This window comes from Lepidochelys kempii, chromosome 9, assembly GCF_965140265.1.
Source record: "Lepidochelys kempii isolate rLepKem1 chromosome 9, rLepKem1.hap2, whole genome shotgun sequence".
Lineage (NCBI taxonomy): Eukaryota > Metazoa > Chordata > Testudines > Cheloniidae > Lepidochelys > Lepidochelys kempii.
The window spans coordinates 9677503-9705083 of record NC_133264.1 but is presented as its reverse complement, the minus strand read 5'-3'; the positions used below and the strand labels follow the sequence as shown (position 1 = coordinate 9705083).

Genomic DNA, 27581 nt, shown 5'->3' with positions numbered 1-27581 from the left:
TCGAGCAGCAGTTTATCAAAACACTTCACAACATATTTTAAGTTTCCTAAAGGGATTCCACTAGATATGTATTTACCTTTAAGGAAGGTAAATTTGGAGGGCCAAACATATTGAAAGTGTCATTCAAGGACACGGAACCTATTAGAAAGCAAGCTTTCAGACACTGAATTTCTATAGCAGCAATCAGTAACAGTTGATGGGTCTCTTCTATTCCTCCATACTACACACATTTATAGATTTTGTTTTAAGATAGTAAACTCCAATTTTTCTCCCAATGCATACAATCAAAGCAAAGAGATTCAAACCCCTTCCAGACATGTCTGCCATACCCTGGTTAGAAAACTAAAAGCTTTAGAAGCATGTGTCTGTTCATGTATCACTTTACCTCTAGTAAACAGTTACCATGAAATCTTTTTAATGGGAGGGTGATAACTCCCAATACAGTGAGCAGGAAAAGGGAAAACATGCTGAGACTGCATTTTAATCAAAAGGCTTCCCCCCATAGCCTGATCTTCAGAGCTATTTATTACATAGAGAACTACTGTAATACAAATAAATAATTACTACAGGTATTAACATACAAATCTAAAAGTTATATTTTTCTATATCTTCTTTTTATGTCATTTTTAGAGGCTGGCCTCCCTGAAGAAGCTATAAGAAGGCGGAAGGAAAATGAAAAAGGATTATTTTTCTTGCTTAATCATTTTCACTGAGGTCTCAAAAACAAATTATCTATCGTTCCTGGGATGTTTAATTGATTGTTCTGTATATTCTCAGTACTATATGGAAATAAGCCAACAAGAAAAGAAACTACAGAGGAAATCAGAGCTGTGGTTTAAGCACAAAACTGGAAGTCATGAACTCCTATGATACACCCCCAGCTCTAACATGTGTGTTCTGAAGCTTTGAGAAAAATCACTTGACTTCTATGGCTCTGTTTCAAAATTATTTATATAAGGCAATAACTATCTCACAAGGATGTTACGGAGTATTAACGAGTTAACATTTGAAAAGCTATTTGAAAATTGAAACTATTATATAAATACTAAACATCACCATGGTAATCAGAAGCTATTGTTATGGTTGAGGTTGCAAAACTATTTCCATATTATCTCTCTCACACACACTTATACTCTTCTGTAAATTCACTGTTAAGGTTGAAACTTTCCATGTACAACCCCAATTCTGCAAGGGACTCCACATGGCAGTAAGACTCAGCCTATACATCTATACAACCGTGTTACTTACATCAACAGGTCTGTGTGTAGTGAAAACCACTTACCCCACTCTAACTTAAAATACCCAGCCAGGCCTACTGAGAGTACAGGAGAAGTTTGAAGATTGACACAGAAAGTATCCTCATGGAGAACAGACATTGCTAATTTATTAATATTTGGTTTTGATCTAACGAAGATTGGTCCAGGTGCAAACTGCAGATTTATCACATACAGTAGAGCGTAAACATATTTTCACCATGCACAAATGTAAAGTACTGTGCACATTTGTGGGTTCAAGAAACTTTCTCTGGTGAAATTAATAAAAGTTTGCAAGCAGCAAATAAAATAGCTGCAGATTTTTCATTGCCCTAATTCCCCCATTAAATGAAAAAAATTTTTTTTCCCCATTGTTTAACATTAAACAGTTCAAATGAAAGAAAATCAGGAAATATGAGTCGCTTTTGGAACCTTAACTGCACTGTACATATGGCCTATTTCTATTCCAGACTTTCTGATTAAATGAGTAGCTACACTGCAATGGCATAAATGCATATAATAAAACATACAGGATGTGCATCCTGGCCCAGTTAATACTGCTGTTAGAATCTAGCTTTTGCATTCCCTTAACTATTCATGCAGAATCATAAAAGTATTTCATTTAATTATTAGTAACAAACTACACCTTTTTCCCCCCTCCAATGACTTTTTCCTAGTGAGTAGTTCTTCCCCTTCACTCGGACACACGATGCAATGACTATCAAGGGGGAAGCAATGAAATAAAATTATAGAAATCATAATTTGTGTGTGTCATTGGGTATTATATTCTGGAATTTGTTGTCATTTTGCAATCTTTCTCCAAAGAGAAAAACTATAGATCCAGCAGGCCCTGAATTGTGCTTAAGATCTTGACTGTAGATGCAATGAGATGAAAATCTAATCATGCCTGATATGTGGAAATTACTTGGCGATACCTGAATTGTAGTTTGCAAAGAGATTTACATGTTTTTTTGGTGGTATGAGAGACTTTGTGCAAGTCTGTACCTATATGCAAACACACACTTACAAGTGAAAGTTAGGCTTTATATTTTTTTTCCTATTGCTCATGGTTGCAAATTCTAAAAGTTTTAATTATATTTTTATTATGAAATCATAATGTGTTAACTTTAATGGAATTTTGCACATACTGTACTCTGAAGGGAAGAATGCACCCTCACATGTTAAATTGAAACATTCAGTTCATAAGGCTGCAGAAAATTTCTATGAATTTGAAAATCTAGCACTGACCTTCAATTTAGTCCTGATATTTATCTTTTACCACAGTGAAGTATATTTTTATCCCATGGCTAGTCTAACTGGATCATAATAATAGTTTCACTTACTACGGTAAGTATTAGAGACAGTTACTAGTAACTATATCAGAAGTGTTTACAATTAAGAATACATACCTAAACCTTTCTGTCCAGGATTCTTTGCAAAGTTGAAAGTAAACTGATAAAAATCCTTAAATCTTCCTGGCTCTTTTAATTCTTGTTCCATTTTAGGAATCTGGGCCTTTAGTTTTTCTATGCTGTCACATCTGTATTTTAAAAAGCAAGTTTTTCTGTGTATTATTCATTTTGTCAAAATAACATGCTAAATTTATTTTTAAAACCTTATCTACTATGGACAATCCTTAGTTGCTTTAATACAGAAGGATTATGTAAACTAATTTCAGCAAGTCTGTAACAATTTCAGCTGCTTTTTAAAAAAAATGTTTCTTCACATTGGCATGTGAAGAAGCTGGTTGATAATCAGATTATATATATATAATCTAGAATAATTAAAGGTCTGTCACAATGTTCCTAGAAAACAAAAACTAGAGCTCTCATGTAGGGCAAATAAATTACATTCTTAGATAAACGGCCCTAAACATTTTGGCCTTTGGGCCAAATCCTTCTTTTACTCACTCGTTTTGTTGTAGCCAATGGGACTATTCGCATGTTTAAAGCGAGCAGCATTTTGCCCTTTATTTGGGTTCGCTTATAACTTCTGCCAAATTTATAGAAGATGTATTTCTATATTCATAGAAGGCAGATACTAGACAAATTTTGAGAAGACATAATTCAGTTCTGAATTGCTAAAAGCAGACTTTTTCTTTTCGTTCCAGCTTTCTCCAGTGTGTTACACTGCTAAGTTTCTTTTACCTGTTGCATACTTACCCTAATTCTGTCATCCCATCCATAAATTCCAGCTTTGAGAACTCACACTGTGTTGCAGCTCTGAATTTCCATGCAATGATCAGTACGCTAATACTGGCTGGGTCAAGTGCTAGGTCATCACAAAATTGCTGTATACCATCTATGCCAATTTTATTTTCATCTTGAGGATCTTTGGAATACAATCATAAAGATTAAAAACAAACATTAAATCTTCCATGATTTTGAAGTAATTTCCTTCACACATGAACAAACACACACAAACATGCACAAAATCACCTCTGGAATAAGCCACATTAAAAGAGGATATTTAACCACTTTTTAAAAATATATACTTCAGATTCAATTTGTAAGAAAACATTAAGGCTTGTGGCAGTTATTGGAATGAATGCTCTGTACAGTGAAATCCTCTCTCTGTATCCACTGAACGGATAGTGTTCTGCATTTTCATTAATTTTCACTGATAAATTACTACTTTTTTTAATTAAAGGAGTTCAGTTTTTACTGATTTACACCCATTTATTAATCCATTCAGTCTTTTTTCAGGTACTTATTTTTGTTAAACACAAAAGCTTTATATGATTGCTCTGTCCTTCAACTCTGAGACTGAAGCAGTTCCACAGTGTAAAAAAAACAGAACACACACACAGTGGAAGTTGAAAAAATCAAGCAATGTTAATATCGCACCACAACTGGCTCACAAGGACCTGCGGCCCGCCTATTTCTTTATATCCATTTAGTGTGGCACTGACTTAAGCAATCAATCCTCCACAGATAAAGATATATAATGCCCCCTATCCACCTGGATACCGCCTTTAGTGCCAATCTCCTTACAAAAAGAAAAGGAGGACTTGTGGCACCTTAGAGACTAGGTTAGTCTCTAAGGTGCCACAAGTCCTCCTTTTCTTTTTGCGAATACAGACTAACACGGCTGCTACTCTGAAATCTCCTTACAGGTTTGGATAAATGGGCCTGGGTTCTTCCATATCCCCACACAGTCAGTCATGCCCTTGCTGTGGCTAGCTCCAAAATAGCTTTTTTCCCCTCCAGGGGGCTCCCAGAGACAGCATCTCACACCCTATTGGTCAGGCTAGCTCTTCTTCTCAGGCCTTCTTTTGTCAATCATTTCACTCTGCCCCTTCCTCTGAGCAGGCACATCTGCAATCCTTCCACAAACCAACTGGGCCTCCTTTTCTAAATAGTGTCTCTCCTCTCTCCCTCTTGGTTCCCTAGCAGACTCCGAGTCTGCCCTTGGTTCCCCCTTCCTACCAGGAACAGTGTGCCTCTCCCTGAACTACCAGCATACAGAACCACAGGAACCTAGACAAGCTCCTTGGGGATTACAGATAGGTAAGGTAAAAAGGTAAATATGGGGCAAAAATGCAAATCTATGCCTGAAAACCAACAAGAAAACCAATGCTTAGAAATGTTCAATAAAAGTAAAGACGGGAGCAAAGAGGATGCATTGCACTACAAGTACTGCAGCACTGAGGTCAGTGCTCGCACTGACCGACTAAAGGAGCATGTTGAAAGCAAGCGACACAAGAAGCTTAAAGAATAAAGTGAGCTTCGGGATAAACAGTTAATATCAGGAGCTTTCATCTGAGCTTTAATGAAAGAGAGGACATAGGATGATTGTGTCGATGAATTTGTGTGTGCTCTTTGTTTTGCCGGACAATCACTGTTAATAGCAGAGGGGCCTATTGGTGACTTTGCATGACAATACAGTCCAGCTGCAAAACCCCTTCCTAATGCAGACAACCTCACTTGTAAGTATCTGAAAGAACATGATGATGCTTTAGTATCTAAACTGTTTGAATGAATTGATGGAAACGGGGTGACTAGTCTGATTTTTTACAAGTCTCCTGATGCTTTGGATCACATGCTTCTTGGCCTTTTGTTTTCATTTTTTTATTTCAAAGCAAATAAACTTGCATTGTTTTGTGCTGATGTGACATTCATCCGCTCTGCTGCCAGCTATTTTGTCAACATGTTTGAGATGTACCAACTAATTTGGGAAAATGTGGCCACAACTAACACAGATTCTACTTCCTACATGGCTAAGTCTGCATGGGAGATTAAACTCAATCAGAAACAGGAGTTGCTATGTATTACCTGTCCTGCTCATCTGATTAATGTTGCATTGTCAGCAGCTACTGCTACAGAAGAAGTGAAAGACATTAAATCTTGCATCACTGGATTCGGGGCTGTTTTCAAGTACGTGAACAAGTTGAAGGATTTGTTTTATGCAGTGCGAGATGAGTGCAAAGCCAGCTGCCCATTATCTACCCTTGTTGTGCCACATTGGTGGATGAGCTTGTGTTTTGCTGCCTGTCATGTAACTAATGTGAGGACTGTGCTAATGTGTCTCCTAGAACATCTTGATTTTGTTGGCTCTAAAGCAGAAACTCTGAAGAGACTGTCAAATAACCCAAACAACCACCAGATTCTGCGCACAAAGTTTTCAGTAATGTTCATTGCTGAAAACTTGGAATCACTGTCACACAGAAAACACTGGAGTTTTCTCTGACTACTGCTAACACGTTTGCCAATACAGATGTTTACCAGATCCTGACAACTAAAATCTCATCTGAACTGAGCACAAAAGCTGCAGGAGACACATACGATGAGAAAACCCAGCTGTTTCTGGAAATCCTTCCCATCCCAGAATACAAGAAATAAAATACATTCAAAATCTTCAACACAACACTCATCGAGAAATGGGAGATGACCGTGGTCCGTAATCTGAATCCTGAAGTGTTTGGTGCTCAAGATTCTTCTTGAAATGTCAGCCAGGTATTGCACCCCGTCCTCAAGGTGAATTTTGTAGCAGACTATAACCCTTATATCAAAGTGTTTCAACCATTTGCCACTAAAGATGAAATTTCAAATCTGAAAAGGGAATTTACTACTTACATGAACTTGCCTAACCCTGACAACATGAAACTCAGTGTGCTGGCTTTTTGGAACAATCATCAAGACACACTTCCTAACTTCAGCAGAGCGCACCCCCTGGATCTATTGAGGCAGAGCACTTATTTTCAAAGTTGGATTACCTCCAAGACAACAACAAGAGGCTCAACATGAGTGAGGATACTTTGAAGAAAATTATGCGAGCGTACACAAGCCAGGATTTCTGGAAAAACTACTAGCTCAGAGAGACAAAATATACCTTTGTTTGTTTAAAAAAAAGTTTCATTTATACTGTAGTAAAATGTGTATGCTACAAGTTATTTTCTTTTTCCCCTCCCTATTTTTAACCCAATTTCATCCCGGTTTTGATGTTGGAAAATAAACACTGAAAAATTCCCAGATTTTTTTTTTTTTTAAAACAAATAAAAACTGAAAATGTGGAACACTAAGCATAGGCAAGAGCAGTGCAAGTGCCCTGTGGACGTGCGCGCTCACCTCTAGGGTGCCCGCCTATTGCCCAGACACAGAGTTGCAGGAGACTTTGTCTCTTTCCCTCCCTCTGTTGGCTACTTTTCAGCTGCATTGATCACTCCCAACTCCTCCTTGGGGTATTTTGTGGCTTGACCCTCTGACCAAGCCAGGTTAAAGTCTAGACGTCTTCTGGAGTAGCAAGAATAAATCCAAATAAAGATTCAAATAAGTCTTCAAATTAACAGCCCCTCCACCCCCTTCAGGGTTCCTTACAGGTCCCTTGTTGTATCTGTCCTGTTAAGCCCTACTCCAGGGTATCTCTCCATCAGAGAGAGATCTGCCTTCTCTGGAGTCTCTCCAAAAAAAAAAAAATGAGCTCCCTCAGTGTACTTGTATGGCTTAACTCTGCCTCCACTATCCAGGAGGCAATTAGTTACTCCCAAGATTCAAAGCATAACTAGTTGGATGCCTTCCCTTGCCTGGCTGGTGATGGGACTTAACCCCTATCACCTACCCACTCCCCGCCCCGAGGCAGTACCTGTCCAGGTATTCTGTCCGTGTTACTGTATTTGGCCTTGCAGTCATTCCAGCTCTTCTTCCAAGTCATGCATCCAGATGAACAAAGTGTTTTGGTCATCGAGCACATCTTGATAACATTCCTTCCAGTATTCTTTATCTTGCACATGTATTTGCAAGGCTTCTTCAGCAGTGGCTAACCTACCTTGGAATTACTGAAACTGTATTCTTTCCATGGCTGCTCCGGCCTCCTGTATTGCCTGTGACGTGGCAGATCAGAGTCCATGACCAGGGCAGCTTCTCCCGTCTCCTCACTCAGAACATCCGATTCCCACAAATTTGCCCAATTTGATCTCTCCCTTGCATGGTCCTGCTCTTGACTCCCAGAGATTGAGGCCCCACTGTCACATGCTTCCATGATATACAGTACAGCTAGTTCTTTTCATATGCCAGTCTTGTCCAAACCAGTTCTCGCTCTTGTTTTACAGCCTTCTCTATTATTCTCTGTCATGATGCTTCCAGTTTGCCTCATAACTGAGTTGCCAGGGCTTGTAATTGACTTGATGTCTCCTCTCAGAGTCTTGATGTCTCCTCTCAGCTCCCCACAGCCCATCGACTCCTCACCCTTGCCACTGGGCCGTGCAGCCCAATACCCCACATCTAGGTGACGGTCATATTACGGTCAACAGATCCAAGCAGTACTCTTTCTCGTAATAGGGCTGGGAGATTAAGCCAGTCTCTACCCTCAATTATGGACCAGGAGAGGTGGAAGGTTGGACATATGACCAGGGAAGAGTATAAAAATATTGCTCGGGCATGTATGAATGAAATTAGGAGGGCCAAATCGCATCTGGAGCTGCAGCTAGCGAGAGATGTCAAGAGTAACAAGAAGGGTTTCTTCAGGTATGTTGGCAACAAGAAGAAAGCCAAGGAAAGTGTGGGCCCCTTAATGAATGAGGGAGGCAACCTAGTGACGGAGGATGTGGAAAAAGCTAATGTACTCAATGCTTTTTTTGCCTCTGTCTTCACAAACAAGGTCAGCTCCCAGACTGCTGTGCTGGGCATCACAACATGGGGAATAGATGGCCAGCCCTCTGTGGAGAAAGAGGTGGTTAGGGACTATTTAGAAAAGCTGGACGTGCACAAGTCCATGGGGCCGGATGAGCTGCATCCGAGAGTGCTAAAGGAACTGGAGGCTGTGATTGCAGAACCATTGGCCATTATCTTTGAAAACTCGTGGTGAACGGGGGAAGTCCCGGATGACTGGAAAAAGGCTAATGTAGTGCCAATCTTTAAAAAAGGGAAGAAGGCGGATCCTGGGAACTACAGGCCAGTCAGCCTCACCTCAGTCCCCGGAAAAATCATGGAGCAAGTCCTCAAAGAATCAATCCTGAAGCACTTACATGAGAGGAAAGTGATCAGGAACAGTCAGCATGGATTCACCAAGCGAAGGTCATGCCTGACTAATCTAATCGCCTTCTATGATGAGATTACTGGTTCTGTGGATGAAGGGAAAGCAGTGGATGTATTGTATCTTGACTTTAGCAAAGCTTTTGACACGGTCTCCCACAGTATTCTTGTCAGCAAGTTAAAGAAGTATGGGCTGGATGAATGCACTATAAGGTGGGTAGAAAGTTGGCTAGATTTTCGGGCTCAACGGGTAGTGATCAATGGCTCCATGTCTAGTTGGCAGCCGATGTCAAGTGGAGTGCCCCAGGGGTCGGTCCTGGGGCCGGTTTTGTTCAATATCTTCATAAATGATCTGGAGGATGGTGTGAATTGCACTCTCAGCAGATTTGCGGACGATACTAAACTGGGAGGAGTGGTAGATATGCTGGAGGGCAGGGATAGGATACAGAGGGACCTAGACAAACTGGAGGTTTGGGCCAAAAGAAATCTGATGAGGTTCAATAAGGATAAGTGCAGGGTCCTGCAGTTAGCACGGAAGAACCCAATGCACAGCTACAGACTAGGGACCGAATGGCTAGGCAGCAGTTCTGCGGAGAAGGACCTAGGGGTGACAGTGGACGAGAAGCTGGATATGAGCCAGCAGTGTGCCCTTGTTGCCAAGAAGGCCAATGGCATTTTGGGATGTATAAGTAGGGGCATAGCGAGCAGATCGAGGGACGTGATCGTCCCCCTCTATTCGACATTGGTGAGGCCTCATCTGGAGTACTGTGTCCAGTTTTGGGCCCCACACTACAAGAAGGATGTGGATAAATTGGAGAGAGTCCAGCGAAGGGCAACAAAAATGATTAGGGGTCTGGAACACCTGACTTATGAGGAGAGGCTGAGGGAACTGGGATTGTTTAGTCTGCGGAAGAGAAGAATGAGGGGGGATTTGATAGCTGCTTTCAACTACCTGAGAGGTGGTTCCAGAGAGGATGGTTCTAGACTATTCTCAGTGGTGGAAGAGGACAAGACAAGGAGTAATGGTCTCAAGTTGCAGTGGCGGAGGTTTAGGTTGGATATTAGGAAAAACTTTTTCACTGGGAGGGTGGTGAAACGCTGGAATGTGTTGCCTAGGGAGGTGGTGGAATCTCCTTCCTTAGAAGTTTTTAAGGTCAGGCTTGACAAAGCCCTGGCTGGGATGATTTAATTGGGGATGGGTCCTGCTTTTGAGCAGGGGGTTGGACTAGATGACCTCCTGAGGTCCCTTCCAACCCTGATATTCTATGATTCTATGATCTTACAATGCTGACACTCAGCTTACTCCTCCAACCTTGTAGTTCTGTCTCTATCGTCAGGTAGACCCATGTCTTCCAGGTACACATGAAACTTTCACTGACAAACGCCCATCTATTCTCACTATGAGGAGACTATTCTTCTCTGTCTGCACCCAGACTCAATCAGTCCTCTCATTTCCTGTCCAGCCACTTCAGCAGTTACCTGGGAGGCTGAAGTGTGCCCCCTACTGAGGGAACATCTCAAGCCGCCTTCCGTGACTGGACAAGCCTTCGGTATATCAGCCAGTTGGCCACACCAGAAACACAAAACTGGATTCTTCTGAGTGCTGCTACCTCCTCCAGTTTCTTAAGTACAGAATTGTCTATGAATTTCTCTCTCCATGCATCTCCCATGCCATCCTAGAGTCAGGGTTCTCTCACATGGCTTCCATCAGAACAGTCCCTTTGAGCTATGCCTTTTTTCAGATGGTTCAGCATTATCACCTACCACATAGGTCTCTGGACTCACCATGGCCTCATTAGCAGAAGTTGGCCGAAACTTTTGGAGTCAACTATGGGCCCCCGCAGACAAGATCCTTAGGAACTCTTCTACAAGTACAGGGTCCATCACTTTGTCTAATGAGTTTGTATCAGGATGCAACTAATGTGTTGCATAAATATGCTGCCACTCTAAGGTGCACCCTCAGGGGAGAGGCTCTGTCCTAAACATGTTGTGGTACACTTCTGGGCCCAGACCCAGTTTATCCAGAATATCTTTTACTATTTTGTATGACTGTACCTGCTGTCAAACAAAGCTTAGTAGGCCGCCTGAGCTTCTCCTGAGAAGAATGGGGCTATCTGCTGCGGTCGCTACCCTCTCAAATGTGTGCAAAAATCCCTCCAGGTCAACATCTGGGCCCAACTTTGCCAGGCCTAGTACCAGTCTGGCAGAATTCTCTTCTCCCCAAACCATTCATGTCCCGGGGTCTGCTTTTCTAGGCATTGCAGGAAATGTTCTTGCTGAGCCTGACCAGCCTCTTGCTGTTGTTGCTGCCCTTATAGTAGGTACAACAAAAGAGCATGCATCTGCTCCTATTGGGTCGCCAGCATGCAGACTATATACTCCATTGTCCCAGAAGAGAAAAAGAAAAAGACTCTTCGTCTGTTCCTCTACACTTTGCCTTAAAACAAAGTTGGTATCTCCTGCTTTTTTCAGACAGTGGGGTTCCAAATCCTTCTTCTGGAATCTCATATAAACATGTGTCCTCACCTCTAGAGCACCCCCTCGCGTCCGGACATGGCATTGCAGGGAACTTTAGCTCTTGTACCCCCTCTCTGCTGGCTACTTGCTTGCCCATGATGAGCACTTCTGACACCAATCAATCAATCTAAAGAAGCCTGGATATCAAGGGGTCACGTGAGTAACACTACATGAAGTTCTAAGTTTAAGCCCCAATCTTGCAAAGACTTACACACATGCTTAAGTCAATAGTTCATGAAGTTAAGTATGTGTGTGTTTGCAGTACTGGGGCTTTACATAAATGGTATCTCTGCTTTTCTAGACTGGGCTTGTATTATTAGTTATACAAAAGTTAGTGTGTACAGATCAGTTTAAATTTAAGTAGAGTAGCCCAGTTATAAACATACGATGCATGTGGAATCTACAAATTAGCGGCTGCAAATAAAATAATCTAAAAAGCATAATTGTTAGAACTCACTGCACTCACCTTTGTATCTGTTATATAGTTGTTCTAACTTCTTTCTGTCCAATGATCCTTTAACGCTCTCTCGTATATAAAGTTCAGGATTTTGGAAAAAATTGTCTGTTGCAACATCTAACTTCCAGTCATTTTGAGATAGACAACTCACTGCAGTCTTTTCACTAGATTGAGTGAAGATCATAAACTGACGAACTTTATCTTTCTGTGACGATTTCAACTTGTTCTAGGAAAGTTAGAAAAAAGACAATACTGAGACGAACACTGGTTACTGGAAAAAAATACAAGTACCTCCAAATTCCATTACAACCTTCACAATATATTAAACTCTCCCTAACAAAAATTAAAACAGTCAGACTGCAACTTATGCTCTTTATACTTAATACATACCTTGTTTTTCTTACAATCGGTTATATGAAAAGATGCTTTTTTTTAAAAAAAATTACACGTGGACATATTTTTTAGGCAAATTATAATATATACAACTGGACAGGTATAAATAGATACTTTCCTATAAAACATTGTGGCTGCTTTCCTACGAGTGCACATCAACAACACTGTGTGCCCATAATCTTTACTTGAAGAAGTTAGCAGTGTCCTCAGTATTCTCAACCCCTTCTGGCTGCACAATGGAAGGGTACCTCGTACTCCATGTATACCATGTAATGGCAAAACTATCACGTATTCCATGTAATGGCAAAACTATCAACTAAATCATCACACAAACCATCCAGAAAATGTTAACATTTACAATATCATCTCAATATGCAATAAGCTGTAGTGATGATGGCATAACAACATGTGCACATGCAGTTCCTATTTAAAAGGCTGATCTTTTAAAACCTATCTTGCCTAGAAGATATCAAGTTCTCTGCTTAAAGCAAGAGCAATTTTGAATGTTATGTGCGCCAAAGAAAGGTAACTGAAATGCATAAAATTTAAAGTCTGCTGTAATTTGGGAAACTCATATTCCTCATGCAAAAAACCCCCCACCAGATGTTGACAGACTAATCTGCAACTTCAATTCAGATAATACTAGCATTTAAAAATAGTGAAAGCTGAAAATTGAAAAATGAAACATCTTCAAACATTTATATAGTGCTTTTTGTTTTTAAAGACCTTAACAATAACTATATAATCCCCACAACAGTTCCATGAAGTAGGTATTGTCTCTATTTTATAGAAGCAGAAACAGACTAAAAAAAAACTTAAGCAACTTGCCTAAACCAATACAGCGATACGGTTACAAAACTTACCCAGCAAAAAAAGACCTGCAGCAGTGAATCTCAGAACCCAGGTCAAAATGGAGCTCATGGGGCTTGGGCTAAGGGGCTAAAAATAGCAGTACAGACATTTGGGCTTGAGTTGGAGCCTGAATGTCTACACTTCTATTTTTAGCCATGCAACATAAGCCCTGCCAGCTTAAGTTGAGACGGCTCGGAGACTTGCTGTAGTGGTTTTGTTTTTTGGGTGTTTGGTTTTTTTTACACTGTGTAGACATACCAGGGTCAGTGTGAAAGGTTTAAAAAGGTTTCAGAGTAGCAGCCGTGTTAGTGTGTATCTGCAAAACGAACAGGAGTACTTGTGGCACCTTAGAGACTAACAAATTTATTAGAGCATAAGCTTTCGTGGGCTACAGCCCACTTCATCGGATGCAAAGAATGGAACATATAGTAAAACGATATATACAGACACACACACACACACACACGTACAGAGAAGGTGGAAGTTGCCATACAAACTGTAAGAGGCTAATTAATTAAGATGAGCTATTATGAGCAGAAGAAAAAACACTTTTGTAGTGATAATCAAGATGGCCCATTTAGACAGTTGACAAGAAGGTGTGAGGATACTTAACATAGGGAAATAGATTCAATGTGTGTCTTTTACTGAGAGGCCAAAGAGGTTGAAGTGTTCTCCTGCTGGTTTTTGAATGTTATGGATTCCTGATGTCAGATTTGTGTCCATTTATTCTTTTGCGTAGAGATTGTCCCGTTTGGCCAATGTACATGGCAGAGGGGCATTGCTGGCACAAGATGGCATATATCACATTGGTAGATGTGCAGGTGAACAAGCCCCTGATGGCGTGGCTAATGTGATTAGGTCCTATGATGGTGTCACTTGAATAAACATGTGGACAGAGTTGGCATCGGGCTTTGTTGCAAGGATAGGTTCCTGGGTTAGTGTTTTTGTTGTGTGGTTGCTGGAGAGTATTTGCTTCAGGTTGGGGGGCTGTCTGTAAGCGAAGACTGGTCTGTCTCCCAAGATCTGTGAGAGTGAGGGATCATTTTTCAGGATAGGTTGTAGATCTTTGAGGATGCGCTGGAAAGGTTTTAGTTGGGGGCTGAAGTGACAGCTAGTGGCGTTCTGTTATTTTCTTTCTTGGGCGTAGGTGTTTGTCTCTGTCTGAGGGGTTGGAGCAAATGCGGTTGTATCGCAGAGCTTGGCTGTAGACGATGGATCGTGTGGTGTGGTCAGGGTGAAAGCTGGAGGCATGCAGGTAGGAATAGCGGTCAGTAGGTTTCCGGTATAGGGTGGTGTTTATGTGACCATCGCTTATTAGCACTGTAGTGTCCAGGAAGTGGATCTCTTGTGTGGACTGGACCAGGCTGAGGTTGGTGGTGGGATGGAAATTGTTGAAATCACGGTGGAATTCCTCAAGGGCTTCTTTTCCATGGGTCCAGATGATGAAGACGTCATCAGTGTAGTGCAAGTAGAGTAGGGGCATTAGGGGATGAGAGCTAAAGAAGTGTTGTTCTAAGTCAGCCATAAAAATGTTGGCATACTGTGGGGCCATGTGGGTACCCATAGCAGTGCTGCTGACTTGAAGGTATATATTGTCCCCAAATGTGAAACAGTTGTGGGTGAGGACAAAGTCACAAAGGTCAGCCACCAGGTTTGCTGTGACCTTATCAGAGATACTGTTCCCAATAGCTTGTAGTCCATCTTTGTGTGGAATGTTGGTGTAGAGGGCTTCTACATCCATAGTGGCTAGGATGGTGTTTTCTGGAAGATCACCGATGGATTGTAGTTTCCTCAGGGAGTCAGTGGTGTCTCGACGATAGCTAGGAGTGCTGGTAGCATAGGGCCTGAGGAGGGAGTCTACATAGCCAGACAATCCTGTGCTGTCAGGGTGCCAATGCTTGAGATGATGTGGTGTCCAGGATTTCCAGGTTTATGGATCTTGGGTAACAAACAGAATACCCCTGCTTGGGGTTCTAGGCATGTGTCTGCACAGATCTGTTCCTATGCTTTTTCAAGGATTTTCTTGAGCAGATAGTGTAGTTTCTTTTGGTAATCCTCATTGGGATCAGAGGATAATGGCCTGTAGAATGTGGAGTTAGAGAGCTGCCTAGCAGCCTCTTGTTCATATTCCAACTTATTCATGACTATGACAGCACCTCCTTTGTCAGCTTTAACTTCGGTTTGAACAGAGACTGGGAGTGGCTGGATCATTGCATTTATTTCCCCATATTAAGTATCCTCGCACTTTCTTGTCATCTATCTAAATGGGCCATCTTGATCATCACTACAGAAGTTTTTTTCTCCTGCTGATAATAGCTCATCTTAATTAATTAGCCTCTCACAGTTTGTATGGCAACTTCCACCTTCTCTGTATGTGTTTTTTATCTTCTTACTATATGTTTCATTCTATGCATCCGATGAAGTGGGCTGTAGCCCACAAAAGCTTATGCTCTAATAAATTTGTTGGTCTCTAAGGTGCCACAAGTACTCCTGTTCACTTTTTAAAAGTATTTCGAGAACCTGAGTTTCAAGAGACTTCTTTTAAAATGCTCAAGAGAGAGGCTACGGAACCCTATAGCCTTTCCTGTATTTAACTAGAGACAGATAGAGTACTTGCTACCCCAATTCAGGTTAGCTAACATGCCTCTACCACAACTTGAAGGGAACATTCTAGTAACATGAAGTCAGTTAAACAAAAGTCTATCTGCTATCATTGTTGAAATAAAAAAAGACAATGAAAAGTGAAACAAATGAATAGACTGAATGTTCTAATAAATTCTATCAGCCTCTGGATAAGGAGAAAAGTACAAACTCAGATCTTTGCAGACCACTCCCTTTGATCAAAAATTTATGTGATGAGCATGATATAAGAACCTAGATAGATGTTTATGCATAACACTGACCATTCTGAAACAAATCTCTTGTGGACTGTTTGACACCCCTATTCTAGACAATTCACCTATTCGCCCCAATTCTTGACACCCCTATTCAAGTTTCATGTGGCGCCAAGAACCCTGTTCTTCAGCTTGCAACTTCCTCTGAAATGAAAGGCAATCTAGCCTAGAGGGAGCCACTAAGGAGGAAACTCATGCCTGACCACACAGATGCCTGTGCAAACTGCCACTGCTTGGGAGGAGCAGGAGGGCACAGGTAACACCACAAAGCCTGGCACAGAGAAGTTCTTTTCTAGCCTCGCCTTCCTTTTCTCTATCCATCTCTCTCAGACCTTAGCATTGGGCTCAGGGACATGGCATCTTCTCCACTTCACTCCCTAGTACCTCCTGCCTCCAAAGAACAGGATTTCCTAAAAGAGGGTAGGAAAAGAGAGAAATTCCCCCAGAGGAAAGGGGGAAGAATGAAAAAAAGTCTTATTTATGAATTCTAAGTGAACACATTTTCTTTAAACACAGTATTTAACTTCACTAATGAGACACATTATGCAATTGCACAAGACTGCAAAATTTGCTTATCAGTGAATTTTTGCTCCTGCTCCCAGCAAAAAATTAGTTTGACACCCCCGGTCTAGTTGGACAGAGTCTCTGACAGTGGCCAATACTATACTGCTTCAGAGAAAGATATAAAAGCTCCATAATACATTTAATTGGGCAATATTCTCTAATTATTCCTCTTCTCTGGCCCCTTGACATGATCAGCCTCACCAATCCTTATATAACAAAGCTGCTAAGATCAATTTGCCCATTCTGACCATGTCACTGCTCTCCCTTTGAATCCCTCCAACCGCTCTCTACTTTCAACCACATCAAATTCAAACTTCTTATCCTCACTAGGTTTTGACTTCCAAATATGGCCACAGTCTTGAAAGGCTTTGAAGGTGAGGACAATAGGAAGGCACACAAATTCTGGCAAGTTAAGCATAAAAGTATAAGAATGCAAACCAAGAAAGAAGTTGAGAAGTAACATGCTAAAGACGCAAAAGCTGACAGTAAGAATTTTTTTTAGTACTTAAGAAGCAGGAAGCTTTCCAAACAGGCAGTGGGGCCATTAGACAACTAAGGAAGCACTCAAGGAAAACAAGGACATTGCAGAGAAGCTAAATGAATTTTTTGCATTGGTCTTCACTGCAGAGGATGTGGGGGAGATATCCACATCAGACCTATTCTTTTAAGGCAACAAATCTGAAGTACACACATGAACAGGTTAGTAGAAGAGGTTTTAGAACAAATTGATAAATTAAACTGTAATAAGTTACCATGATCAGATGGTATTCACACAAGAGTTCTGAAGGAACTCAAATACGAAACTGAAGAACTACTAACTGTATCAGAGAGGTAGCCGTGTTAGTCTGGATCTGTAAAAGCAGCAGAGTCCTGTGGCACCTTATAAACTAATAGACATATTGGAGCATGAGCTTTCGTGGGTGAATACATCCAATATGCCACAGGACTCTCTGCCACTTTTACTAACTGTAGTATAACATAACCGATCACTGAAACAAGCCTCTGTACCAGATGACTGGAAAGTAATTCCAATTTTTAAAAAGGGCTCCAAAGGTGACCCTGATAATTACAAGCCAGTGAGCTTAACTTCAGTACTGGGGAAATTGGTAGAAACTATAGTAAAAAGCAGAATTATCAGACACAGATGTACACAATTGTTGGGGGGAAGAGTCAACATTGCTTTTGTAAAGGGAAGTCATGCCTCACCGATCTATTAACATTCTTTGAGGGTGCTAACACACATGTGGATAAGGGTAATCCAGTCAAGATAGCATACTTGGATTTTCCAAAAGCCTTTGATAAGGTCCCATACCAAAGACTTTTAAGGAAACTAAATAGTCATGGGATAACAAGGAAGGTCCTCTAATGGATCAGTAACCGGTTAAAATATAGGAAACGAAGGGTAAAAATAAATGGTCAGTTTTCATAATGAAGAGAGCTAAGCAGCAGGGGCCCCAAGGATCTGTACGGGACCTGTGCTGTTCAACATTCATTAATGATCTGGAGAAGGGAGTGAACAGTGAAGTGGTAAAGTTTCCAGGCAATACAAAATTATTCAAGATAGTTAAATCCAAAGCTGACTGCAAAGAGTTAAAGGGGGTATTATAAAACTGGGTCACCAGGCAACAAAATGGCTGATGAAATTCAACATTGAGAAGTACAAAATAATGCACATTAAGAAAAAATAATCCAAACTACAATGGTAATTAGCCATTACCATTCAAGAAAGATCTTGGAATCATTGTGGATAGCTCTGGAAACTCCAGCTCAATGCGCAGCAGCAGTCAAAAAGGCTGGCAATAATATTTGCAAACTCATGGAAGATAGCAGAGGTCCTGGAAGACTGGAGAAGGGCTAACATAGTGCCCATCTTTGAAAAGGAGGAGCCAGGGAATTACAGACCAGTCAGCCTGACCTCGATATCTGGGAAGCTACTAGAGCAATGTATAAAACATCCAATTTACAAGTACCTGGAGCATGAAAGGGTAATCACTAGCAGCCAGCATGGATTTACTAAGGACAAATCATGCCAAACTAGCTTGATTTCCTTCTTTGACAAGGTATCTGGTTTGGTGGATATGAGGAATGCAGTGGACAGAATATACCTGGACTTCAGCAAGCCTTTGACACAGTCCCATAGGATATTCTATTAAGTAAGCTGGAGAAATGTGGGCTCTGCGGAAGTACCATTAAGTGGATATACAATTGGTTAAACAAGTGCAATCAAAAAAGTAACTATTAATGGAATGACAGGTTTCAGAGTAACAGCCGTGTTAGTCTGTATTCGCAAAAAGAAAAGGAGTCCTTGTGGCACCTTAGAGACTAACCAATTTATTTGAGCATAAGCTTTCGTGAGCTACAGCTCACTTCATCGGATGCAGTGATGTGATGAAGTGAGCTGTAGCTCACGAAAGCTTATGCTCAAATAAATTGGTTAGTCTCTAAGGTGCCACAAGGACTCCTTTTCTTTTTATTAATGGAATGATGTCAGACTGGAGGGAGGTCTCAACTGGGGTTCCACAGGGACCTGTTCTGGGTCCAGTGTTATTTAGCATCTTTATTAAAGATCTGGATGTAAGAATAAAGAGCATACTAATCAAATCTGCAGATAGCACAAAGCTAGGGATGTTTGCCAATACTTTGGAGGCTAAAGCTAAAATTCAAAGGGATTTTGATAAATTGGAGAACTGGGTGACAGACAACAAAATGAAATTCAACAAAAACAAATGTAAGGTGCTACACGTAGGGAAGAAAAACTAAATGCACAAATACAGCATGGGGGATAACTGGCTTGACAGCAGTGATGCTGGGAAGGATCTGTGAGTTGTGGTGCATCACAACCTCAACAAGAGTCAACAATGTGATGCTGTTGGGGAAAAGCAAATGCAATTTTAGGTTGCATTAACAACACAAATCATGGGAGGTGATAGTACCTCTCTACTCGGCCTCAGCTGGAGTACAGTCTCCAATTTTGAAAGGATGTAGAGAAACTGGAAAGGATCCAGACGCAAGGTGACAAAGATGATCAAAGGGATGGAATGCAAGCCATATGAACAAAGGCTGAAGGAGCTGGGTAAGTTTAGTTTGGAAAAGAGGAGATTAAGGGGGGACATGATAGTCTTCAAATACTTGAAAGGCTGCCATAAAAAAGATGGAGAAAAGTTGTTCTCTCTTGCCACAAGAGGGCAGGACAAGAGGCAATGAGTACAAACTACAGCATAGCAGATTTAGATTAAAGCTCAGGAAAAAATTCTTAACAGTAGGACAATGAAACAGACTGCCTAGGGAGGCTGTGGAAGCTCCTTCCCTGGAAGTTTTCAAAAAGAGGCTGGACAGCCATCTGTCTTGGACAGTTTAAATACGACAAATCCTGCATCTTGCCAGGGAGTTAGACTAGATGTCCCTTGCGGTCTCTTCTAACTCTATGGTTCTAAGATTAGGGCTGCTCATCTTAGAAAAGAGACAATTAAGGGAGATATGACAGAAGCCTATAAAATCAAAAATGCTGTGGAAAAAGTGAATAGAGAAGTGTTATTTAACTTTTCCCACAATACAAAAGGTCACCTGATTAAATTAACAGACAGCAGGTTTAATACAAACAAGAGAAAGTTCTTTTTTTACACATCATTCAATTAACCTGTGGAATTCATTGCCATGGTATGCTGTGATGGCAAAAAGTATAACTAAGTTCAAAAAACTTAAGATAAGTTCATGTAGGATAGGTCCATCAATGGCTATTAGCCAAGATGGTCAGGGATGTAACCTCATGCTCAGGGTGACCCTAAATCTCTGACTTCCAGAAGCCAAGAGGGGAAGACAGGGGTGGGTCTATCCAAAACTGTCCTGTGCTGTACGTGTCCCCCAAAGCTCTGGTACTGGCCACTGTCAGAGAAAGGATACTGGGCTAGATGGACCATTGGTCTGACCCTGTATGGCAGTTCTTATCTTCATCCTTTATCAACTCATTTCTTGTCATGTGACTCCGCTTCCCTCTCCTTCCTCCCCCACACTGAAACAAAGCACACAGATCATGTCTTCTTGCGTGTTTATATAGCTCTTTGAACGATAGAAACTTAGATCTTAGTTGTTGCTTTGGGGAACTATGGCAATACAAATAATTTTTTAAAAATAGTTCCCACAGCCACCAACTCACCATCACCCTCGTATATCGGACTTAAACATTTGCCAAACACATAATAGCTAGATCACTAAATAAAGATGGGGGCCCTGCTGTCTAAGATTAACATCCATGTGAGAAGTCAACACCCCTCCTTCCATGCTGCTTAGAAACGGAAGCATGGACTTCTTTCCAGTACGTTGCCCCTGGAACTTCCCCAGAGGTTGTGTGTAGTCTCCAGCTATTTGGCATCTGATCAATTTGAAGAATCCCCACCCCAAATCCCTCTGGCTTCCAGAAGGTAGAGAGTATTTGTTCGATTACCATCTCCACCAAACCAATATTCTGGCCCATGTGTGATGGGAGTCTCTGCTATTCTACTCTTCCAAGTGTCACATTTTGGATGCCTACCTCTTCTTGTCAGTTTCACAACTACCCATAGGGGTCCCAATAGCAGCAATGAACACTCATAAAACTCCAGCCAGTTGTCAATCTGCAGTTTAGAAAAGCTCATAGCAACCGAGGCACTGGAACTTATTTAGAGGTTACATCTTTAACTATAATATTTGTATACCTTTATTAGGCCTCTTAAATTAGGGTCTAAAAAACTCACATAGATGTGATGCATAGGAATCTTTTCCAAGTAAGGAGCATCAACTTCTGCAGAATCTTGGCTTGCATTTTAGAAAAAGATCAGTTCTTATGTTAAGGATACATAAACTGCCTGTAAACCCTACAGAGTAATCTGCATGCAGGAGAGGCCCTTACACTCATATAGAACTCCAGTCAGTGACTTCACGTCAAACGCTGAATAACCTGAAGGCACTGTATGCAGACATTAGCGTCTGCAGGTATGATCACCTTTCAGCTCTGGGGTTCTGATTTGTGAAGTGTTCGTGTGCACATTAATGGGAGTATTCTTATGGTCACAAGAGCATTTCTTCACTTTTCTTTAGAATCAAAAGCATTCAGGGTTGTGCTACAGCCATCAAAAGAATGCATCAGACACTTGCAAATAACCATAAGTGTTCTTGTTTGTGTTTATTAATATATACAACTGGTAAAACATAAAAAGCAAAATCTGATCAAGGTGTATTTTATTCTTCATATTTGTTGAGAGCATAAAAACTGATCACAGAAGTATTTATTACCACAACAAGCTATGCATTTACTGAGGGATAATTTATGCATCTAGTGCCATAGCATATGGGTGCATAGCAAATCAAAAACAAATGCAAAGTCCAAGTTGAAGGGTAGCACTACCAAAAATCAATCCCCACAGCATTTTCTGTATATAGTCATATCTTGCTAGTCAATAATAATAATCATATCCTGATAACCTCCTTCTCTTCTCAGGTGTTTGGGGAAAGGAAGATAAAAGGAAGAGAGCAAGGACACATTTTCTTTTCTTTTTTTTAAATTGTATTTTAAGCTGAAATAAGATCCACTCATTTTCAAGTCAGCAACACAAAAATTAAACATTCACAAGGTCCAGCAACATAAACCACTCAAAGAAAGGGTGCGAACACCAGCAGGGTTATCTTGAAGTTTGCTGACATTCCTTGATTTGTTTTACAAATTTAAGGTTATTTCAATTAATGTGTGTGTGTAATTGAATAATCTTTCACTGTAATTTATACAATTCTTACCTAGCTAACCAAGAGAATGTAATAGCTCTGAGAGTCACTGAGGTAATTCCGATTTAGGGCACGTCTTCACTAGCAACGTTAAAGCACTGCTGCGGCAGTGCTTTAATGGGGCTGTTTAGTCACGGCACAGCGCTGGGAGAGAGCTCTCTCAGCGCTGTAAAAAAACCAAACAAACGAAACAAACAAACAACCAACCAGCTGTAGCACTGTCTACAATGCCACATTACAGCACCGAAACTTGCAGCACTCAGGGTGGTGTTTTTTCACACCCCTGAGCGAGAAAGTTGCAGCGCTGTGAAGTGCCAGTGTAGACAAGCCCTTAATCTGGCAGGCAGAGTAAGTGCTGAATTCAGGCCTTTTTCACTTCTGCCCTAAAAGCAGGTGCACAACAACATTATAATATTTGCACCCATAATTCTGGTCCAGCCTAGAAGCATCTATACAGCCCCTATATAGCTGCTTCCATAGGACACACTTCCACACCGCAAGAATGTGGTCAGAGAATCAAGGGCTACACATTAAATCACACAATGCTCTGACAGTAGCCCCTATTCCTGAACAATCTTAAGATAGTTCTGGTGAAAAGAAACTACATAAACATGAATCCAATGGACTCTTTGGAAAGCTGGGAAAGGACACAAAGTTGTATATCCTTTGGCCATCTCTTTTTAAAGATGCAGATGAAGTGGCCTGAATTGATCCTAAATGCAGTTGCTCAATCTACAAATGTTACTTCAGGAAAATGAGCTGGTTTTGAATTTGATGTGCAAACAAACTATTTTAAACACAAATATTCACCACATAGGTACCAAATAGCTGTATGAAACAATCATCTTACAACGTACAGGGTGATATTAAACTATAAAATGATGCCATGAACTGAAACAAGATAGTACAGAAGATAATGTCAAACACTAAGAATTTCAAGTTGTACAAGAATTTCCGTTTCTTGTTGCTGCAAGAAGTTTGTCATAAGCAACTGTATATTTACCATTTTATCACAAGAGAAGTTTTTCTTAGAGAACATGTGCAGATACACAAGACAGTAAACAAAGTAAGTTGCTGAATAAAGAGTATAAAATTAGTCTGTAGGCTTCAGTGCTGCAAATACTTAGGCATGTAATTAACTTTAGTATTGTGAACAGCCCATTGATTTAAAAACAAGCGCATGCATAAGTGTTTGCAGAATCGAAGCCTTTGTACCCAAGTAGTATAACAAGAAATCCTAACCATTTCATAATGAGGATGTGTTTTTACTTTGAAGTTCATGGTGACATAAACAAACCATTGGAACTTAATTGTAGAATCAAACAAGTTGGAAAAGACCTATTTGTAGAGTGCCTAACACAACAAGGCCATGGTCCATGACTGAGGTGCCCAGGTATTACTAGAATACAAATTAATACAATAATAAACCTATTAGATTACCCAGTCCATCTTGACAATACAGCATTGTTCCATACAGAATGTTTTCTAGTCTTCTGTTCAGTGTAGTTTCAAAAGACCAAAGTAAATAGGCATCCGCCACTTCCCCCAGGAGACTATCCACAGCATAATACATCTCATTGCCCCTCTCTTGTATTTAAATTGTACGAATGCTTGATTAAATTACAATTTCTAATCATAAAGCCGGGTGTTGATATATGCATACACAGCCAACACATCTGATGTGTGGTTATATGGCATATCCAGGTTGTGTTGTGAGACATGAGGCCTAAAGCCAAGTGCCTTCAAAGACCTAAGCAGTACAGGTATCTAGTTTAACTGTACTTCCTGAGGCCTTAACAAGATGCTTTTTATAAAATGAAAAGGAGTACTTGTGGCACCTTAGAGACTAACCAATTTATTTGAGCATAAGCTTTCGTGAGCTACAGCTCACTTCATCGGATGTTGCACAACACTGCTGAGGTAACAATTAGCTAGTGCAGTGGCTTTCAACTGAGTGGCTGACTATGTCTGAAGGATCAGCAAAAGATTGTCATTACCACAAAACAGTAGTTTTCAACCTGTTGTCCGCAGACCCCTAGGGGTTCGTAGACTATGTCTAAGTTTTCAAAGCAGTCTGCACTTCCATTTTAAAAATTTTAAGGGTCCACAAATGAAAGTGGTTGAAAACCATTGACCAAGTGAGTTCCAAAAAGCATGTTGTTATACTAAGACTCGTGAACAACCTCACCACCCTTCAACAGTAAGATCTCTCTTAAAAAACCTGTTTCACACAAAAAGAAACTTCATCCAACTGCTCAGTATAAGGTTTCAATTTTTATTAAGGATTTCTAATGACAACAAAAAAGTGAAGTGCAAGAGGTCTAAATGCCACACCAACAATCTATGTCCTGGAATACCACAGGGTTTTACACAAGTCTATGTCGGTGTGATTTTTTTTTTTAAAATGATAGTTATGCTAGTACAACCCCTAGTGTGGATGCAGTTATAGCACTGTAAAGGTGCCTTATACCTTTATAGCTTATTCCCCTTCCCACATATTTATAACAATAAATCTACGTCCTTACTAGGAGCAGTGTACCACTTTAACTATGCCAATATTGTTAAAGTGGTACAACTTTTGTGTGAAGATGAGGCCTTAGAAAAAAGTATGACACTAAAACATGTTCACTTGGGTACACAAAAATGTGTGAGAGAGACAGTCAATATCAAGATACTCTCATATTTAAAAAAATAATAATTAAAACAGCACACTGTATACCAGAAATCATTAGCTATTACCAAAATAAATCAGATTAAAAAGTGTGAATGGATAGAACGTCCTTCGTGATGCTGATGTGAAAGGGATCAATCCCCAATCTATGAAGTAAATGCCCACAAATTCTCCAGGAAGGCTCCAGTTTGATGAACCTCAAAAACCTCCATATCATCAGTGAAGCTGCTTTGCTACAATGGGCATTGAGCCCCAGGAAAGCATCCCCATTAGCTCCTCATGTATGCTGGGATCTGAATCCACCCAATCCAACAAGGACACAAAAAACTGAACCTCCCTAAAATGCCCATGAAGCTAGTAATCCCTGACCCTCTATACAAAGGGACCTGAATCCACCCCAAAAAGTACAGGGATTCCCCCCCACCCCACCCCGGACTCCTTCCTAAGGAGCGGCCTGGAATACTCCCTACCAAACCCTCCCTGAGATGCTGGGTCCCAAAGTCCCCCCAGGAACTCACAGACCCCCTCCCCTAGCCCTGAGGTGCAGTTCCTGCTCCCTCCCCACAGAGCCTAGTTACCGCTTCCCCGCAGCACTGAAGTGAAGGGTCCTGAGCCACCCTCCCCACAAAGGAGCCAGTGAGCCCCACAGCACCCTCCCCTGCATATGCCATTCCAGGGGACCAGTGTGCCCCCCCCGCCACCCCAGCTCCTGAGCTGAAGGGGGTCTGAGCCCCCCCTCCCCCCCCACACCCCAGCTCCTGAGCTGAAGGGGGTCTGAGCCCCCCCCGTCCCCAGCTCCTGAGCTGAAGGGGGTCTGAGCCCCCCCCGTCCCCAGCTCCTGAGCTGAAGGGGGTCTGAGCCCCCCCTCCCCCCCCACACCCCAGCTCCTGAGCTGAAGGGGGTCTGAGCCCCCCACACCCCAGCTCCTGAGCTGAAGGGGGTCTGAGCCCCCCCCGTCCCCAGCTCCTGAGCTGAAGGGGGTCTGAGCCCCCCCCGTCCCCAGCTCCTGAGCTGAAGGGGGTCTGAGCCCCCCCCGTCCCCAGCTCCTGAGCTGAAGGGGGTCTGAGCCCCCCCTCCCCCCCCACACCCCAGCTCCTGAGCTGAAGGGGGTCTGAGCCCCCCACACCCCAGCTCCTGAGCTGAAGGGGGTCTGAGCCCCCCCCGTCCCCAGCTCCTGAGCTGAAGGGGGTCTGAGCCCCCCACACACACACACACCCCAGCTCCTGAGCTGAAGGGGGTCTGAGCCCCCCCCACACACACACACCCCCCAGCTCCTGAGCTGAAGGGGGTCTGAGCCCCCCCCACACACACACACCCCCCAGCTCCTGAGCTGAAGGGGGTCTGTGCCCCCCCGCCCCACCTCCCGCCTGAGCCGAGCCGAGGCCCCGCAGCGACCCCCAGCCTCCCTTGCTCTGTCCGGCCGGGCTGGAGGCTCCGCCTGTGCGGCGCTGCCCCCTGGTACTTTCTCCCCCCCCCCCCCCCCGGCGCCACCACGACTAGGCCCCGGCTCCCGCATAGCGGCGCTGCGCGGCGGCGGGTGCCCGGGGGCCGGCGCGCGGCCCGACCCAGGAGGCTGCCCCCGGCGCTCACCATGTTGGGGGCTGTGCAGGCCTCTCCCCTCCCGGCTCAGGCGGAGACTGAGGGCGGCGACGGCGGCTGCTTCCTCCGGAGGCGGCAGCGGCTCCTCCAGCTCCGAGTCCGGCTCCTCACGGGCCCTTCCGCCGCCTCCCGCTCATGCGCAGTGCGGCGGCCCGGCACCGGGTCCCCGACTCCCTGAGGCGCCCCCCGCTGGGTCTGCCCCGGGCGCTCCCCGCCCCTCAGGGGGACACCCCGGCTCCTAGCGTTGGGCACCGGCTGGCTGTTGGGAAGGGGCCCCCTGTCCCCTAGCAACCATTGGGCTGTAGGGGACTAGGAAGGGGGCGCCCCTGCCTCCCATCGAGATTATTAGGGTGCACAGGGTCGCCCCCCAGTGCCACAGTTTCCATGGGGTGGGGAGGGAATAAGAGGGACACCTGCTGAACCCCCCTGGTGGTTATTGGAGTGCAGGGCGAAAAGGGGAGCCTCCCGCAGTCCTCCTAACTCAGTTCTCAACCTTTCCAGACTGCTGGACCCCAGCGTGGAGTCTGATTTGTCTTGCGTACCCCCACCTCATTGAAACAACGTCTTCCTTCCCAAATCAGACATGAAAACCCCACAGTGGTCCGGCGCACTCTTACTGAGACGTTGCTTCCTTTCTCCTTTGTACCAGACCATTCTAAAATAAAGTGGATCGGAATATAAATACTGTACTTACATTTCAGTGTGACGCAATGTTTTTCACTTGTGAGCCTTTTCTGAAGCCTGAGCCCCGGGGCGGCGGGGCTGAAGCATGTAACCTAGATTCTTGGGGTCCCCGGTGGCATGGGGTTCCAGGCAATTGCCCTGCTTGCCTCCTCCTAATGCTGGCCCTGCACTTGTGACCCCCCCAAACCTGTTCTGGGACCCCCCTCAAGGCTGCAAACCCGAGGTTGAGAAACACTGATCTAGATGAGATGAGTACCTCTTGGAAGACCTGTAAGGTATGGGTACCCCTGGTCGAGAAACACTGCTCTGAATCATAGAATCATCATAGGAGATTAAAGAATCATAGGAGATTAAAGTTGGAAGACATCTCAGGAGGTCATCTTGTCCAACACCCTGCTCAAAGCAGGACCAACCCCAACTAAGTAGTCCCAGCCAGGGCTTTGTCAAGCCGGCTGTTAAAAACCTCTAAGGATG

The 27581-nt window shown here is 42.7% G+C and overlaps 1 protein-coding gene across 1 annotated transcript in view; it reads right to left on the bottom strand.

Annotated features, from left to right (window-relative positions):
* The window catches only part of DCUN1D1 (defective in cullin neddylation 1 domain containing 1), a 37048-nt gene extending 10443 nt beyond the window's left edge, over positions 1 to 26605 (bottom strand). The window contains exons 1-4 of the mRNA XM_073359276.1: positions 26415 to 26605; positions 11706 to 11922; positions 3416 to 3584; positions 2663 to 2793 (exon numbers count right to left, since the gene is read on the bottom strand). Coding sequence (XP_073215377.1) covers positions 2663 to 2793; positions 3416 to 3584; positions 11706 to 11922; positions 26415 to 26417 — 520 coding nt within the window. The 5' untranslated portion in view covers positions 26418 to 26605. The remainder of the gene's footprint in view (positions 1 to 2662; positions 2794 to 3415; positions 3585 to 11705; positions 11923 to 26414) is intronic.
* Between the last annotated feature and the right edge of the window lie 976 nt (positions 26606 to 27581).